The 16,753-nt window shown below is 42.8% G+C and overlaps 1 protein-coding gene across 2 annotated transcripts in view; it reads left to right on the forward strand.

Annotated features, from left to right (window-relative positions):
• Window positions 1-16,753, forward strand: part of RPN2 (ribophorin II) — an 81,959-nt gene extending 65,206 nt beyond the window's left edge. Inside the window, exons 9-17 of one of the 2 annotated variants that reach the window (XM_006874720.1) lie at window positions 306-397; window positions 2,702-2,816; window positions 5,443-5,637; window positions 6,821-6,907; window positions 9,096-9,191; window positions 10,367-10,442; window positions 12,059-12,188; window positions 14,172-14,219; window positions 16,673-16,753. In XM_006874720.1, the coding sequence (XP_006874782.1) occupies window positions 306-397; window positions 2,702-2,816; window positions 5,443-5,637; window positions 6,821-6,907; window positions 9,096-9,191; window positions 10,367-10,442; window positions 12,059-12,188; window positions 14,172-14,219; window positions 16,673-16,685 (852 nt within the window). In that variant the 3' untranslated portion in view covers window positions 16,686-16,753. The remainder of the gene's footprint in view (window positions 1-305; window positions 398-2,701; window positions 2,817-5,442; window positions 5,638-6,820; window positions 6,908-9,095; window positions 9,192-10,366; window positions 10,443-12,058; window positions 12,189-14,171; window positions 14,220-16,672) is intronic. The other variant, XM_006874719.1, reaches the window with a different exon arrangement.

Here is a 16,753-nt window from a genome sequence, read left to right on the forward strand (position 1 = left end):
TTTAAGATTACTGCTAAGTGATTTTCCCCTCCTTACTTACTTTAAAGAAAAAGATCTTTTTCTTTCTTTTCATTTTCAAATATATATATATATATATACATCTCACCAAAAGGGAATATGATAAAAGTTAAATTTTTAACTTTTAAGCCTCTGTAAACAAGTACTACTCTCTGGCTGGGTCTACTTTACTAGTTGTTTTTTTTTTTCCACTTTTATTTACCTTGAAGAGTAGAGGATTGTGGGTAACATGTCAATCCTGATGCACCCACTGATTGGCTTAGTGATTTTCTTGTGTTCCTCTCTAGCTCAGAGTCAAGGTCTCCACTGAAGTTGGCATCACAAATGTTGACCTCTCCACTGTGGATAAGGACCAGAGCATTGCACCTAAAACTACTCGGTAGGTAGATGATGCCACATGGGCACTGTCTCTAGCACTGAAGAAACACACCTACTCACTGAACCTCTCCAGGTGTCATTTCTGTGTCGACACTCAATTTGAAGTGGCTACAGATCCACTAGTACTACACTGGGGATTCTGCTTGTCATGTAAGTAGATTGGGAGTCATTTGTACCAGTGTTGAGTTCATGAGTCAGCTTTATCACAAGTCCTCAATGAGTTAAGGCGCTGGCCTCAGGATGTAAATCAACTGTGTCACTAAGCATATGATTTCTTATTCAACGACAGTTTTTTTAGAACAAGCCTTTCTTGATGAAAGAAGCAGTATATTGATTTACATTCTGGCATAATAGTCTTATCTTGGCAGTCCTGAATTTGCTTTTTGTGGCCTCATGGAAACTTTCCTTTGCCCATGGTGGGTCTGAAATCCATTGGAAGCCTTGTATGTCCTTAGAACTGAGATAGCAAATCCTTTGCACTAGGACCACCATTCCTTTTCCCAGGTCCATGGGAGGCATCACTAATTAGTCACTTCACTTGTTCCTGCTGAACTTAGACACAACCTTGGAATCTTTTTAAACATTCCATTAACCATTAGAAGTCCTGTTGTGGTGGCGGACTGCTAAGCGTTAAGTCAGCAGTTCAAACCCATTAGCTGCTCCTCTGAAACACTGTACAGGGCCACTGTGAGTTGGAGCAGACTTGACAGCACTTAACAAAAAACAGTAACAATTTAACTATTAGCAATAGATGAGAATTGGCCCAGAATACTGTACGAAACCCATTTGTCAGCCCTCCCCTAGATTCTTATTTTGGGGTAGGAGCATCCAGATCTTTGGGTGTATGTAGGTCAGACTCCAGCTTTCCTTAACTGGGATGACTATACATGTCATTTTAAGATGGGATATTAGCCCGAGCCTAGAAGCAATCACTCCTTGTAAGTCAGGCAACACTGGCCTATCTGCCTCTGGCATGGCTACTTTAATAGTGACACTAAAATAATGTCTGTGAGGTACCTTGCATCATTTAATACTTTATATGCTTATCAATGAGAATCATGGTATGGCGCTGTAGGATAAGCACTGAAATACAAGGTCAGCAGTTCAAATTCACCCACCATTCCTCAAAAACCCTATATAGGGTCACTATGAGTCAGAAATAACTCGATAGCACTCAACAACAACAACATGCTTATAAATGAAGAGTTGGTATGATTCCTAAGTAAATATAGAGCCAGGTATGAACTCTCTAACTATTTGGCCTGTTATATCCCCTGGCTTTCTTAGTGTAAAATCCCAGGAAATAATTATGACAATGAACAGTTTTCTTAATTGAGTCTGCCTTTTTGTTTTTTAATTCCTCCTATTCTTTTTGTTTTTGTTTAATCATATTGTGTTTTCAGGGAAAGTTTACACAGCACTCTAGGTTTCCATTCAACATTTTCTGCACAAGCTGTTCAGTGACTGGTTGCATTCTTCACAATGCATGAGCATGCTCAGTGTTTCTGTTCTGGGTGTCCAGTTTCCACTTTATAGCTTCTCTACTACCTTACATTTTCAATTTTATTTTAAAGTAACTGTTGCCAGGATTTCTGGGTGATGTTTCTTACGTATTTTGTGAGCCAACTATTATAGTTATAAGATGACCTCAGGGACTGGTTTCTGTTCAAGATTTAAAGAATATCTCAGGACAACAGTCTCAGGGAGTCCTCTAGTCTGAATCAGCCCAGTAAGTTTGAGGGGATTTGTGTGTGTGTGTGTTTGTGTATTTGGGAATTTGAGGTTCTGTTCCACATTTTCCTCACATCTTATCAGGGTATGCTGTTGGAAAAAATCAGCTTTTAAAATTCAAGTTCAGGTAGAAAATGCAATTGCAAGGGTCCAAGGGGAAAATATAGAAAAAAAAGAAGAAGCCTAACGAGCCCTTGTTTCCTTTGCATCCCCTGCCCCGAACCTGCTCATTGTACTGCTCACATTGATCCTGCGTTTCTACTAGAGCAGCTCTCCAGCTAACGTGTGTGCCTGCAGTGGTACCTGGGGACCCACTGGTACCTGACCTGCTTGAGTGAAAGGTCAGAAGTACATTTATCAGAGTTCATACTGTGCATTCCTCCATCCAGACTTTGCCACCTCCGTTTATTCACAGGCTCAAGACAGTTCCCCACATCTGTCGGTCCACAACAGAAAAGTGTTACAGTGGGATGGGGTGGGGAGGGTTAGGCAGTGAAGAGTGTATTCTTTGCTTGTTGTCAGATAACACATAATTCCTTTCTAAATATTTACTGTACATAAATGTCTCTTTCAGGGTGACCTACCCAGCCAAAGCTAAGGGCACATTCATTGCAGACAGCCACCAGAACTTCGCCTTATTCTTCCAGCTGGTTGACGTGAACACTGGCGCTGAGCTCACTCCTCACCAGGTCAGGAAAAAGCCCAGATAGTTCTCTTCGCTGGAAGCATTAGCGTACACTACCGATAATGGTGTGGTACGTTACACTGACTAGAGGTGATTCCAGTTGCTTGTCAGATCATTCTGAGCCTTAGGTTAAACTATCTCACATGTCGCTCTGCCCTCTCTGGTACCAGTTGTAACCCTGAAGCTTTTGTAAAGAGATTAGCTGAGTTGGAAAGATGTATTTAAAGCAGATTAGCACTTAATTGAGGCTTTTTTCTTTCCTTTTAAAAATTACTGAAATAATTTACAACAAAAGGAAAGTGTAGTCAGTGGTCCCAAAGCTCTTGTTGTTGTTCTGGCCAAAGCAGATTTGTTACTTGTGGGAATCTGAAGAACGGCCCTTTTTGACTTGTTCCTGCTTTGTATTATAAAAGCAACAGGATCCACTGTTTTCCATATGTAAAATAATGAAAATGATTATTTCAGAGACATTTCAAGCCGTGTCCAGAGAATCTGCTCCTGTTGTCCCTCCCTCCCTCCCGTCACCCCCCTTGATTAGGAACCACTACTCTCACCCTGCCCCGGGTACAGTTAGGTGTTGTGTAAAGGAAAATCCAAGTGCTTTGTATGACAAAAGATAAGAAAGAATGCTAGGCCAGAATGGGCTTGGTGTAAATGCTTTGTGCTTTAGCTAGAACCAGTTGACATCTCCATTCCAAGATGTGGCTCCAGAGGCCAGTGAGTTTACTTGAAAACCTTCTTCTGTTTTTTGTGGCTACTGCACTAATGGCCAGGCCCCTGAGTTGCTGTCCCAGGACCACCAAACTTGCACTGCTCTGCTATCCCCTTCACTCCCCATCTCCTGAGTGCTTGATCAGGAAACCTACCCATGAGTGACTTCAGCCTCTTAGAATTTCCCAGCTCTTTCTCAAAATCACATTTACCAACCAAAATAGCACAAGGGAAGAAAGAATGTGAAGAATGAGAGAAGGGAAATACATGAGGAAATGTAACTTTAATGGAATATTGTCTTTTCCAAACTGCTGATTTGAAAACTAGCCTCCATGGCTTTAGAGGCCTCCCAGGTAGAGGTGATATTTTACAATGATTTTGGCTGTTTCCTGCTTGTGGCTGAGATAGGAGGAAGACCAGGCATCTGGGCCCCTAATTCCTGTTCTTGGCCAAAATGTAATTGTGGTAGTTAAGATGTGTCTGATTTCTGGGTACTTGTCTCTACTTCGTTGCCCAGGTGTAGAACAACAATGAGATTTGCAATTTCTCTCACCATAGCGACTCATTTAAACTTCATGCCTTCTGATCTGTAAAATGAAATCAACAAGGCTACTTGCCTTGTTGAATTATGATTTTTGAAACACTTGAAGGTGAAGCTCTGATTAGATGTTAAGTTGTGCTGCAATTCTCATGTACAGAAAATTTCATATTTTATGCCTTTGAGGGGATAAGATGGTTAGATTAATACTATCATATTGATACCGTATTTATCTGCCAATAAACACCCAGGAGCTCTGGTAGCATAGCGATTATGAATCGGGCTACGAACCGCAAGGTCAGCAGTTTGAAACTACAGCTGTTCCGCAGGAGAAAGATGAGTCTTTCTGCTCCCGTAAAGATATACAGTCTCGGAAATCCTGTACAGAGTCGCTATGAGTCGGAACCGACTCCACAGCACACAGCCACCACCAGCCTCATTTGTTTGCCAATTGTTCCCTCTTCCCTAGACCCACCCACAGGTGTTTTTGTACATGTGCTATTAGGAACAAAATTCTGTAGCATCATGTAAAAAAAGAAATGGCATAGAGGTGCTTAGGAAAATCCTCTTGGGGTGGTAGGGGAGTAAATTGGCAAATAAGAGTAGAAGGTACATATTATTGTGTAAAATTTTGGTAATGGTATTGTTGTGAAGTGCTGTCGAGTCGGTTGGTAATGGTTGGTAGCTACTGTTTATTGACTACTTAGTATGTACCAGGCCCTGCCTGAAATACTTTGCATATACACAGTCATGTTACATGTAGAAGTTAGTCTTTATCTCTTACAGATGAAGAAATCAAGAGTCAAGGAGGTGAAGTAATCTACTCAGCTCTTAAGTAGTGGAACCAGATCTGTCTGTGTGCAGGGCCTGCGTTCTCTCCAGGACACTAGGCTGCTCTGCTCGATTAGAATTCTGCCTTGCTGTCAGTATTAAAGTTTCCTCTACTAAATCTTGAGCTAGAGGCACCAGGAAATTGAAAATGGGCCTTTTGTAGTTCCACCTCATTTCCCTTCTTCTCACCCTCTGGTGAAGAAGTTAATTGGGCGGCAAAGTGTCCAAAAGCTTGGCAGGAAGAAGAAATTGTAGCAATAGCAAATGGCTTAAATCATCCACAAACTGGGCTTTCAGCCTCCAAGTAGTCAAAAATTGGCTAGACCTGTAAGTTAAATTTCTAGCCTTCTACCAGCAAAAAGTGGTCTCTAGTCTCTGAGTTAAGAGTCAGGGTGGAAAACAACTCCTGCTCTCGCTCACTGGCAGGTCTGGCAGGCCCCAGAGCTCTCACTGTGAGAAAGAGCCAGTAGCCTGCTGCCTTGTGGATGCAATGATGGGCCCACAGGGAGTCTTTAAATGATCAGATGGAACATATTATTGTCCCATCTAGACGTTCGTCCGACTTCATAACCAGAAGACTGGCCAGGAAGTGGTGTTTGTTGCTGAGCCGGACAGCAAGAATGTGTACAAGTTTGAACTGGATACCTCTGAAAGAAAGACTGAATTTGATTCTGCCTCTGGCACCTACACTCTTTACTTGATCATCGGAGATGCCACTTTGAAGAACCCAATCCTGTGGAATGTGGTATGTGCTTACATGTACCTTAACCCAGTCCCAAGAACCCAGGCTCCTCATATGCATCAGGCTATTCACCCTAACCTCACTTATGCTACCCACTGGGTAGTAAACATAGGGTGAGGAACTGTGCCATGTATGTGCCCTGAATACAGTAGGTGCTTAATAGTGAGTGAGTAAATGAACAAATGAATTTGCTTATGGATTTGCCCTCTTGTTGGTTCTAGTGATATGTGAATGTCAATAAAAGTTATACTGGAAGGAGGTTTTCATATTATAGCAAGGCAATATGATATAAAGATAAGATGCTAGCTAGCCTTATGAGTTAAAGTACAGCCTCATGGGAGGGCTAGGATTTGAATTCTGGTAATTCAGAATGGTGCCGGGTAATGAATTGTAGGATGAGCAAAATGTTAATAAACTAGCAGCCAACATTTGTGTAGCATGTTCATATGTTCTTTTCACTTACATGTCTTACTTTTGTTTGCTGTGATGAGAAAAAACTTTTAGAAAGACCAGCCATTTTAGCTAGGAGTAGGAGCATCGCAAGCCATTTATCAGAATAGTATTATCGTTAAGGAAACAGTTGCCTGCAGAAAAGCATAAGGTACTTTCAGTGTGACGTGATGGTTCCTTTTACTGGAGTTCAGGAATCCTGTTGAGAGCAGTAGGTGATGGCGTTAGAAAGGTAGCAGAGGCTAAATTGCAGACCTTGATGGTGGCTGGCTTCCTTTGTGAGACAAAGGGGCAGTTGCATTTTCTTGTGTTGTAATCAAGGCTCCTTTTCTTCTCCTGGACTTTGGGCTGCTTTTTGTATGAGAGTGCAGTTTCATTTTTCTTTCTTATGTGGCTAAATCACACTTCCCCAGGGACACTAAGCAATTTCTGATTGCAACTGTAACGGCCTGGATACCAGCTGGGATTTTTGTATTAAAGCAGCTCTATGGGACTCACCGTACCAGTTAGAAAATTGGAACCCTTGCTCTAAAAAGCATTTTCAACAAACACTTATTTTGTTCTTGAAATTTTTACTGCTTCCATTTGTCGACTAATGGATCAAGAAAAGATTGGACTGCTTGGAATTATTTCTGCTGTGGTCTAAGGGGTGTGTCAGGCAGAACTCCAGCTGAGGAGTGTCAACCCCTTTCTCTGCCCTGTGCCTTTAAAGCCTGCTCTCTCTTTTTTTTTTAAGGCCGATGTGGTTATCAAGTTCCCTGAAGAAGATGCACCATCAACTGTCCTGTCCAAGAACCTTTTTACTCCCAAACAGGAAATCCAGGTATATCCTAAAGGACTTATCCATCAAACATTGAGGAGCAATGTGGAATGGGCACAATGACAGAGGGCAGCAAGCCCCTGAGCTCTCACTCTGCCTCCTTCTTTAAGCATCATATTGATAATGATTCTTTTATCATTTGTCCTTACCACCTGTGAGTCAGACAGGGCAAATGGTCAGATCCATCTTAGAGCCAAAAAGACAGATGCAAAGAACCCAGTGACCAGCTCCCAAAAAACAGATAGCAAAATCAAATCCACTGCTGGATACTATAGGACAGAGGAGAACTGCTCATAGGATTCCCAAGGGTGTAAATCTTTACAGAAGCAGACGGCCTCATCTTTCTCCCTCCAGCTGCTAACCTTTCAGTTAGCAGCTCAATGCATAACGCACTGCACCACCAGGGCTCCTTAGAAAATCAATAGTTAGAGGCAAAATCAGAACCAGAGTCCATTTTTTTCTACCATCCAGTTCCCTGGGCTGTGTGCACAGCCCTCATGTGACTGCGTGACAGCACCAGGTACAGTCAGGGTTGCTGGGATCTGCAGGTGAGAAGAGTCCCTTGGTTGTACAGGACTTCACTCCTGTAGGAAAGTCCTTATTCTCTCCTGGGTTCACCATCCTTGCAGAGAAAAATGAGCAGTCCTTGTTGAGCCCACAGGGCTGTTGTGAGGATCAAACTAGATACAAGACAAGGAAACAAACACGTTTGTGTTGCAAAGTGAACACAATAATTGTCAAATTGTTTGGGTGCTGGTTGAGGAAACCAAGATGGTTGCACTCAGTGCGTTATTTGATAACCATTAGAAATAACCATGCTGCAGCAACATGAAACCTTCTATGTAAATTACTGTTTTAGTGCACAGCAAGCCACTTACTCTAATTTCCCTATAAAGAAGGACAAGGGCCAAAAGGATAGAAGAATAGGATTCTCTGAAAAATCCTCTTAATAGCATTGTTAACATATAAAAATGCAGTTGAATAGTAGAAGGTTAACTGTAATGACTTTGAATACCAACTAATTGGAGTGGGGAAGGTGGCAGCAAGTGTCAAAATGTTAGAAATCTCTTAATGCAATAACAGCGAAGAAATGCTGAGGTGAAAATGTGGAGACAGGATCCTGAAGTGGGGTGGCCTCGTCCTGGAGCTGGACTGGCTGGGCACTGGGAAGATGAAACCAAGTTTGTATGTTGTAAGGAAATCTTTCTTTAAAAAAAGTTTGTGCAAATGTATGACAACTTATACAGCATAGTCAAATACCATTATTTCATTTGGCCCTTACAGTATCCTTGTAATCAAATAGGGTGATCTTTTTCCTCCTTTCCCTTTAAATTCTCTGCTGGAAACTGAGGCAAAGCATGCCCCAGGGTCCCACAACTAATACAATGAATTTGGGCCTGAGGTGTGCTGTATGTTAATGCACCAGACTGCAAAGCCGTTTGAACTGCAGCGTATGCAGTTCAAGCTCACCAGCTGCTCCTCAGAAACCCTATACAGGGTCTCTATGGTCAGAACCGACTCGACAGCACTTAACAACAGCAAGAAGAGCTCCATCAGCTAGGTCACTCTACCTAGATGAACTTCCCAAATATCTCCATGCAGAATTGCTTAGAAGGAAAAACAAAACAAAACAAAACAAAGAAATATGCTAGAATTTGCCCAACCTTCTGGTTCAACTCCAGAAATCAAGCAAAGTGAGCCAGGGAGAAAGTTTTGACTGGGGCTTTGTTAGAGTCACAGGCCAGGGTGAGAGGGCTGAGTCAGGGTTGGAGCTACCAATAGAAGAGGAGGCTCTTACCAATTAGCTCACTTACATGGGAAACAACATATGACGCCCACCCCAGGAGTCCAAAAGCCTGGAGAAAACCAGAGTCCTGCCACAGAGGATCACCCCAGTCATCTCTACACCCCATGCCTCTTGCTGGGTTGTATTCTCCAATCTCGAAATGGCAGAGAGTCGTGATGTAAAAAGGTCTGGCCAACTAGGGAGGCAGGACTGCTGTGGTGTCTTTGGAAGGGGAACCTCTGGGGTCAGGAGAGGCAAAAGGCCAAGTAACTGGCCACTTGTTGCCAGGAGATTTGATCCTCGGAGAGGTATTTCCTCTTTGTGACTGTCAGTCCCCAGGGTCCATGGCAGCCCCTGTTGGGAAGGCCCATTGTAAACTATTGTTGGTGTGTCTTTTTGTGGCAGCACCTGTTCCGAGAGCCTGAGAAGAGACCTCCCACAGTGGTGTCCAATACATTCACCGCCCTGATCCTCTCACCCTTGCTCCTGCTGCTTGCCTTGGTGAGTAGTTGGAATTAGCATGGGCACTGGACTTGCAGATGCAGCTGGTCCAAAGGAGGCTTTGTGCTCTAGCCTCAGCACAGCTCCAAAGGGGTCCAGCAGCTGTGACCTGAACTGATGGTCAAAAAACCTTAGAGTAACCAAAACTCCCCTACAGTGGTGGACTAGCTAAGTAAACTGATCCATTACCAACCTGAGAAAGTACCTCATAGTCATTGTAATGACAGAAGTATGTGGACTGTGAAACTCTGTACAAGTGTTTAGATGAGCGCAAGTGTGTAAAAAGGCCCAATGCTGATTGCAATGTAAAAATATAGTCTGTGTATTGTAGCAGAGTTTGGACTGCGAAACTGGAGACAACCTAAACCTTCACAAGAGCAAGTGTTAAACAGATGATACCTACAAATTCTATACAGTGGAAATAATAAGCAACTTGTTAAAAGTATGGCTAGATCTATAGGCTGATATGAAAAGATTGTCAAGATTTATTATTATGTGAACCAGGCAGGGGTCAGAGTAATGTGTTTAATGTGATACTCTGTAAAAACTTTAGAAAGGTAATACCTATTTATGTTAGTTGAGAAATGTCTAGAAAACATATTAGATCTTGCTTTTGGAAAGTTGCATGTGTTTCTGATTGATTGTTTGATTTTAACAAAAGAATTCTTGATCAATGAAATCTAGATAGCATGCCACAAGGTTTCAGAAACTAGACCTGGGGCACCTATTGTTGTTTTTGAGTAATCAGAATTTTAAAGACAAGGAGCTCTCAGCAAGTATGTGCACCCCACCAGCTGCCAGGGGCTTTATCTCACCACTGCTAGAGGACTTAGAGGGCCGTGAGGGGCTTTATCATAAATGCAGCTTCTGACCTTTCTCATTGTTTCACCTGTTTTCAAATACAAAGGTTTGCTGTCATTAAAAATGGTGTTCAGGTTTGAGTTACATTTGAGAACAGGTGTTGGGAAGTCTTTCTAAAACAGGGGGTGGGGGTCCGTTTTTCTGAGGACTCATAATAGAATATGGCAGTTGTCACTTGGAAAAATTTCCTGTCCTTCCAGTATGTACCAAGTTTGAAGTCCTTAGGGCTGTTCATTGGATTAGCATTGGCATGCATGTGCTGTCTCTCTTTTGAGTTCTAATGCCTTTTTAATTTATCTCTCCTCATTGTTCAGTGGATCCGGATTGGTGCCAATATCTCCAACTTCTCTTTTGCTCCTAGCACAATTATCTTTCACCTGGGACATGCTGGTAAGTGCCCCAGGCTGCTAATTCCATTTAACCTCTTCTGACATTTAGCCTGCACACGCAAAAGCCCTGTTAAGTAGACCCACAAGCTATTAACTATAATGACTTAATAGCATAACATTTCCCTCTTCCTCCTGGCCTTTTAGGACAGTTAATATGATGATAAACCTGTTTGGTCCATCAGCTTAGAACAGCTGCCATTATATTGAGCCTTATTGTACTCGGCTGCTTTGGGCAGGCCATTTATGCTCATTTAATAGCCCTGTTCATTTCCAGAGATTACTCACTTATTGTATCTTTACATTGAGCCATCTTCCCGGATAAAGAGCATTAATGCAGTTTCCAAAGGTTATCTTTCTCCACTGTATCGATCTTCACGTTTACTGGAGGCTGTGTCTGGACAGTAATAGAAAACATTGCGTTCCACAGCCAGACACGCTGTCCTGCATTGTTCTCTTGAGAACTTAGGACCTGAATGTAAGGAAACAGTAAATTCACAAATCAGTTTAGAGTTTGATACTACTGGGTCAGTGGGGTGGTGCCTTGCATTTTTCTGAGATTTTAATCTTTTTTAATTTCCTTGCCTCTGTTAGGAGTGACCATCTGTGTGTCTCTAGTATATGGATTCTGTAGGGATCCACAGATGAACCCCTTAAAACTGGAGGCAAATACATGTCTGTGTATTTTTCTGGGGAAAGAGAGAGTCAGATTCTCAGTGTTCATGACCTCATAGTGTCCATGACCTCTGAGATGATTACAAACCCCTGCGGTAGTCATCAGTCAACCTTCTGGCAGAATTGTCAGGTTGGCCTTTCTCTTCAGCCCAGTTTTACTGGATCTGAGTAATATCCCTTCTGGGTCAGGTGAGAACAGAACCTGAATGCAAATTTGTTCAGAGCCATGGCTTTTCTTTCCAAAGTACTTTTGGTAAACTTTTATATAGTCATTTTATTTTCATCACAACCCTGCAGGGTGTGGGGGCGACGAGTTGATTGAGGCAGAAATTATGATCCATTTTGACTCAGATAAATTAAGTAACTCTACGGGCAGAACCTGGACTAGAACCCAGAACTCTGTACCCAGACTGATCCCTTTCTATGACACTCTGCCTCAGTCCTCTTTGCTGCCTTCTTAGTTACAGTGGCAAATAAATGCCTTTAATAAAAAGGAAATTATTTATATCCTACCTACTTTCATTATGGGGAGAATGATGGCTCTGTAGGATAAGCACTGGACTGCTAGCCATAGGTTGTTGATTCAAGCCCACCGGTTGCTTTTCCGAGGCTATAAATCTTTACAGGAGCAGAAAGCCTCACCTTTCTCCCATCGAACTGCTGGTAGTTTCAAACTGCTGACCATGAAATTAGCAGCTCAACTCGTAACCACTACGCTACCAGAGCTCCTTATTCTTGTAACTAAGGTCTGATTTTACCTCTGGGTTTCTTGGTTACCAAGGCTGAGAGACAAGTATGTTGAGTTAACTACTTTATGGCATCAGACAAATATCAATAAAATAATTTGGTCTAAGAATACAGATCTTTTCATGATTCTGCGGTTATTGCTCCTAACTTTTCTGTACCCCAAGGGATTGTCACTTTCATTTAACACTTCTTCTTTAGCCATGCTGGGGCTCATGTATGTCTACTGGACTCAGCTCAACATGTTCCAGACGCTGAAGTATCTGGCTCTCTTGAGCAGTGTGACGTTTCTGGCAGGCAATCGGATGCTGGCCCAGCAAGCAATCAAGAGGTAAGAGTGGAGAGAGCCCAGGGCAGAGTGCGATTAGAAAGTATGTGTTAACGTTTTTTGCCCAGGTGTTTGAATAACAGTATGTGGTAAAATGATTTGTAACCTGGGGGGCAAGACTGACACAGTAATCAAACTCCATCCAGGAGCCATACATAGTTTTAAGTCAGAAAAGGGCCTTGATGGTCAGGTTTAAAAGTCTTAAAGCCACGATAATTTACATATTGGGATGAGGAAGAAAAGTAATTGCTTTGTGAAGATTAAAACTGGGTTAGACCATGTCACAGAAGATTGTTGATCATTTGCTGGCTGTATAAGCATTCTTTTCTTTGCTGCCATGAGGATGGTCCTCTGCCTACTCCTGCCTGGGGCTCTCTGAGGGTTACTCCTCAGTGACCCTAACAGGCTGCTGGAGCTTCTTCTCCTAAACATTCACACAAATAATTTGATCTCTATGTCATGGCAGGTTGACTTTCGAAGTGGAATTCGAAGTACATTTAAATGGCACATAGCTGTTTCTCATTGATTAGACTTTATTAGAACTTGGACAGTTTCAGCCACACAAAGGTCAATCAGAAAAGACCACAATTGCTTTCACTTTTGGAAGAAAACGTTTCCAAACATGTTCTGCTTTCTCCTCACCAAGACTTCTGCTGGAAGAGTATAACTCAGTAGTGTGCTGTGGTCTGCCAGTTTAGCTGGTCAGACCTTTGTAGATGGGAGAGTCAAACGCCCTGCCCTGCCTGTGAGCTCTTTGAGGGTTTCAGCCTGGAAATCAAATACAGACGTGTTCCTGAGCTGCCCTCTCCTCCTCCAGGTTCCACCAGAGCTTCTCTTAGCACCAGGGTGGCAGCTGGTTCATTTTTGTCAGGGCTTCAAACCTGTTCAAAACAATTCAGTCATGGCCAGCAGAAACAGGGCAGCATACACATTGCATAGCAACTACATGGGATTTTGACCTGAATAGGAAATAGGCAGAGTCCTGGAGTGACGCTGTAGGATAATGCACTCGACAGCAAGGTCGGCAGTTCAAATTCACCAGCTGCTCCTTGGAAACCCTGTATGGGTGGCTATGGGTCAGAACAGCACTTAACAACAGCCAACAACAACAGGACAGGTAGTGGTGCCCTGCCCACAGATGACAACCAGTCCCATTCAAAGCTGTGTGGTCAGCTGCCATCTCTGAGCAGTTCTTCCTGTTTCCTGCTCAGGTCAACAGTCTGTCACATAAGAGATCTGGTTGCTCTGAGTTCATTTTGCTGCCTTTATTTCCATAAGCCATAATTGAACCGTTTTGAACTGCTTTGAAGCCCTGGTTTTTCTGCCCCTCTGGAGTCCTGGTGTGGTGCTGTAGGATAAGCACTGGACTGTTAACCACAAGGTCAACAGTTCAAACTCAAAAGCCACTCCTTAGAAACCCTATACAGGCAGGCTCCCTATGTGTCAGAACTGATTGGACAGCATGTAACGGTAACAGTAGCCTTTGCTTAGCTATACATTGCACCTAGAAAGGAGCGGGACTCAGCTATTTTCTCCAAAGCAGAGCTAGTCTGGACCCCAGGGAGCCAAAAGCCTGTGCTGCACTGGGCTCTTGCTTTTCTGGAGGGTGCCCACGCTACACAACCAAAATAAGGGGCAATCGATATGAAAAGCATTTGAGTTAACAGCTGCCTGCTTAGCAGGAGTTCCGAACTGGGATCCTAAAATTGTGTACATTTTCCAGAAAGAAGGACAGTGGTTTTTTCAAAAAAATCAATGATTTCTCCCTCCACTCCCCTGATGCACACACACACACATCCCATACAAATGGTTAAAGACCCCCTCTTCTGTTGTTGTCTGTGTAACTCTGAGAGCTAGCTAACTCGGTCACTGGGGAAGTCACTGGCCCTAATGCAAGTTCTGGTTGGGGGTTTGCCATTTCTCTCCTTGGCTTTTTTCTCCTCTCACTGTCCTTTCTTGATTCTCAAATCCTCTTTCCTTTGGCAGGATCGCTGCAGAGCAGAGCAGTAGATTGGCAAAATATAGGACACTACGGTAAAGATGAAGGGCGGACTCGTGACAGAGGCAGGGTTGCTTTCCCATCTCGCGCACCTCCTGCATGTCCTTTGTTCTAATCTAATTTCTAGCCCAATCATTCCTCCCCAGCCCTCCCTAAGCCAAAACTGAGTTCAGAGGCCATTTTTCAACTTACTGACTAGGAAAACACCCCCTGTGTCCAGCCAGTCAGCAGGATGGCTTTACAACAGAGTAACTTTGGCTGGCTTTGGCTATATTAAGACTTAGTCACCCCTTGGATCCTGTGGGAGAACTTACTTAGAGAACTGTGTTCATAGGAGAGGAGAATTGAAGATAAGTCAGGGCAAACCTCTAAATTGATGAAGTGATGGTCCCATGGCAAATCCTGGCACACCTTGTCACTGTTGCTAAGCCTTTTTATAGCACCAACCTCTAGTTGGACCTAACAATATGGTTTGGTGAAACTCAAAATTGTGATGCCACAGATCAAAACCAGCATCAGAATCCAGTTTCTAGCACTCAGAGTATGCTGTGAGATCAGGCTGCTCTGGCTGTGACTAAAATGTCAAGTTAAATATTGCCCAGTCTCCTTTCAGATATTTGTCTTAGGATGGGGACAGGGATGGAAGTGGAAGCAAAGTGAAGGGAGGAAAGAAGAGAGAGAGTGAGTAAGTCTGATGCCTCTGGACTTTCTGTAAAGAGCCAGACAGTATTTTAGGCTTTGTGGGTCATGTGCAAGCAGCCACAGACAGTATGTTAACAAATAAACATGACTGTGCTCCAGTAAACCCTTATTACAAAAACAGGAAGTGGGCTGGATTTGACCCCTAACTGGAATATGCTGACCACTTCACTAAACCAACAAAAGGGAAGGAGATAGTTGGATTTTCAAGTCATGCCTTGGAGGAGATGGTTTTCCCTTCCAGAGTGATGAAGCCATCTAGGATTTGTCCTCTGAAAATAAGAGAGGTCAACAAGTACCTAGAATGTGGGGCCCTTTACCCCATGTGTGAGCAGAAGCTGGAACACCTCACCCTCCCCACAGAAAGGAACCACAGTTGTTTTGGGTTTCCAGGTTTAATTGTATAATTTATATAGAGTAAAATTTACCCTTTTAAACTCTGTAAATTTTGACACATCTTTGTAACCATCACTTCAATCAAGATACAGACTATTCACGTTCCAGAAAGTTCTGTGCCATTTGTAGTTGGTTCCTTCACCCCGCCCCTACTCTTTGGCAATACCCATTTGCTTTTATCTTTATTTACAATTGCTAAGAGATTTGCTTTCAAAACTAGTCAGCTCTGTTGTCCTTTCTGCTAAATGTAGAGTTTTTAATTCTTTTAAACAACCTTTCCTCCCTCTCTCCCCAAAGTTTTAGATAGTTTGCTCTAACCCTGCCACCCCAAATCATGTTGCTTGAAAAAGATAAAAGTCATTTGATCATTTGAACATTTGTCCCTTTCTGAAGTTGGGACCTAGTACTTTAGAAGCCAAGATAGCAGCAGCTTGAAGGCCAGTACCCTCCAGATGTTCTATACTCATGTTATACTCTCCAATGAACACACATTTCAGTGTTGAGAGCACTTCTGGGTGTTGGCTGGCAGGGACAGCCACTCTGCCCTCAGGATTCATCGCGTGCCTGCACATGCCCTGGGATCTGTTTATGAATTGGTTTGAAGCCTGCCATCCTACAAAACTTCATTATTATTACATTAGTTCTCGCCACTCGGTATAGCTACCTACTCACCAATGGCCTGGTGACAGTGCCCCCACCTTTGCTTCCTAGCGCTGGCCCAATTCTCATTTGTTGCTGGTAGCCTCCTTGTTGCACAGTGTCTGTCCAGATTGCCCTTTTCATTTCCTGTGTTTCTCCATTACTTCTTGGCATCTCAGGAATGGCAGTCTTGAGGAAAGAGGGAATAAAGAAGTTAAGAGGATTTTTATCCCTCTTAAAATGTTTCTGTCAACTGAGTCCCATTTTTGAGCATCATTCTGTCTTAGATTTTGATGCTAAGTCTGTCTACTGACAAGAACATGACCACATGGCAGGAATCTGATTCAAGTTTCTAAGCTACATAAGGACCACAGATCTGGAGTCTAGAAAATTAAAGATGAGCGTTCTTTTTAAACTTTGTTCACTCCGTTGAAATTCACACTATCTGTTTGGCCTTGCACAGTGAGAGGTGTGCCTGGAATTCACTTATCTCCTTGTATTTTCACTTACCTCTTATTTAAGTTACCAGGTTTGATTTGTTGTTTAAGTTGTCATCAGCTTTAGTTACAAGCTAGCTATCTCAAATTCTTTTGTGAACTAAGGTGGGGCATAAATAAATTAGTACTGGAAGATAAATGCTATGCCCTTACAAATGGGATCTTAGACTAGGAGAGTGACTTGGTCTCTTGTCAGCAGTTAGGAACTGCAACAGTGAATTGAAATCTTCAGTAATTTTGTGTTTGTTTTCTTTCAGAACAGCACATTAGTTCTAGAAGAAGGAAAGAAACTCTGAAAACTGAAGTGAATGTTGAGAAAAGGAGTCAAGAACAATTTA

Source organism: Chrysochloris asiatica, unplaced genomic scaffold (assembly GCF_000296735.1).
Source record: "Chrysochloris asiatica unplaced genomic scaffold, ChrAsi1.0 scaffold00296, whole genome shotgun sequence".
Lineage (NCBI taxonomy): Eukaryota > Metazoa > Chordata > Mammalia > Afrosoricida > Chrysochloridae > Chrysochloris > Chrysochloris asiatica.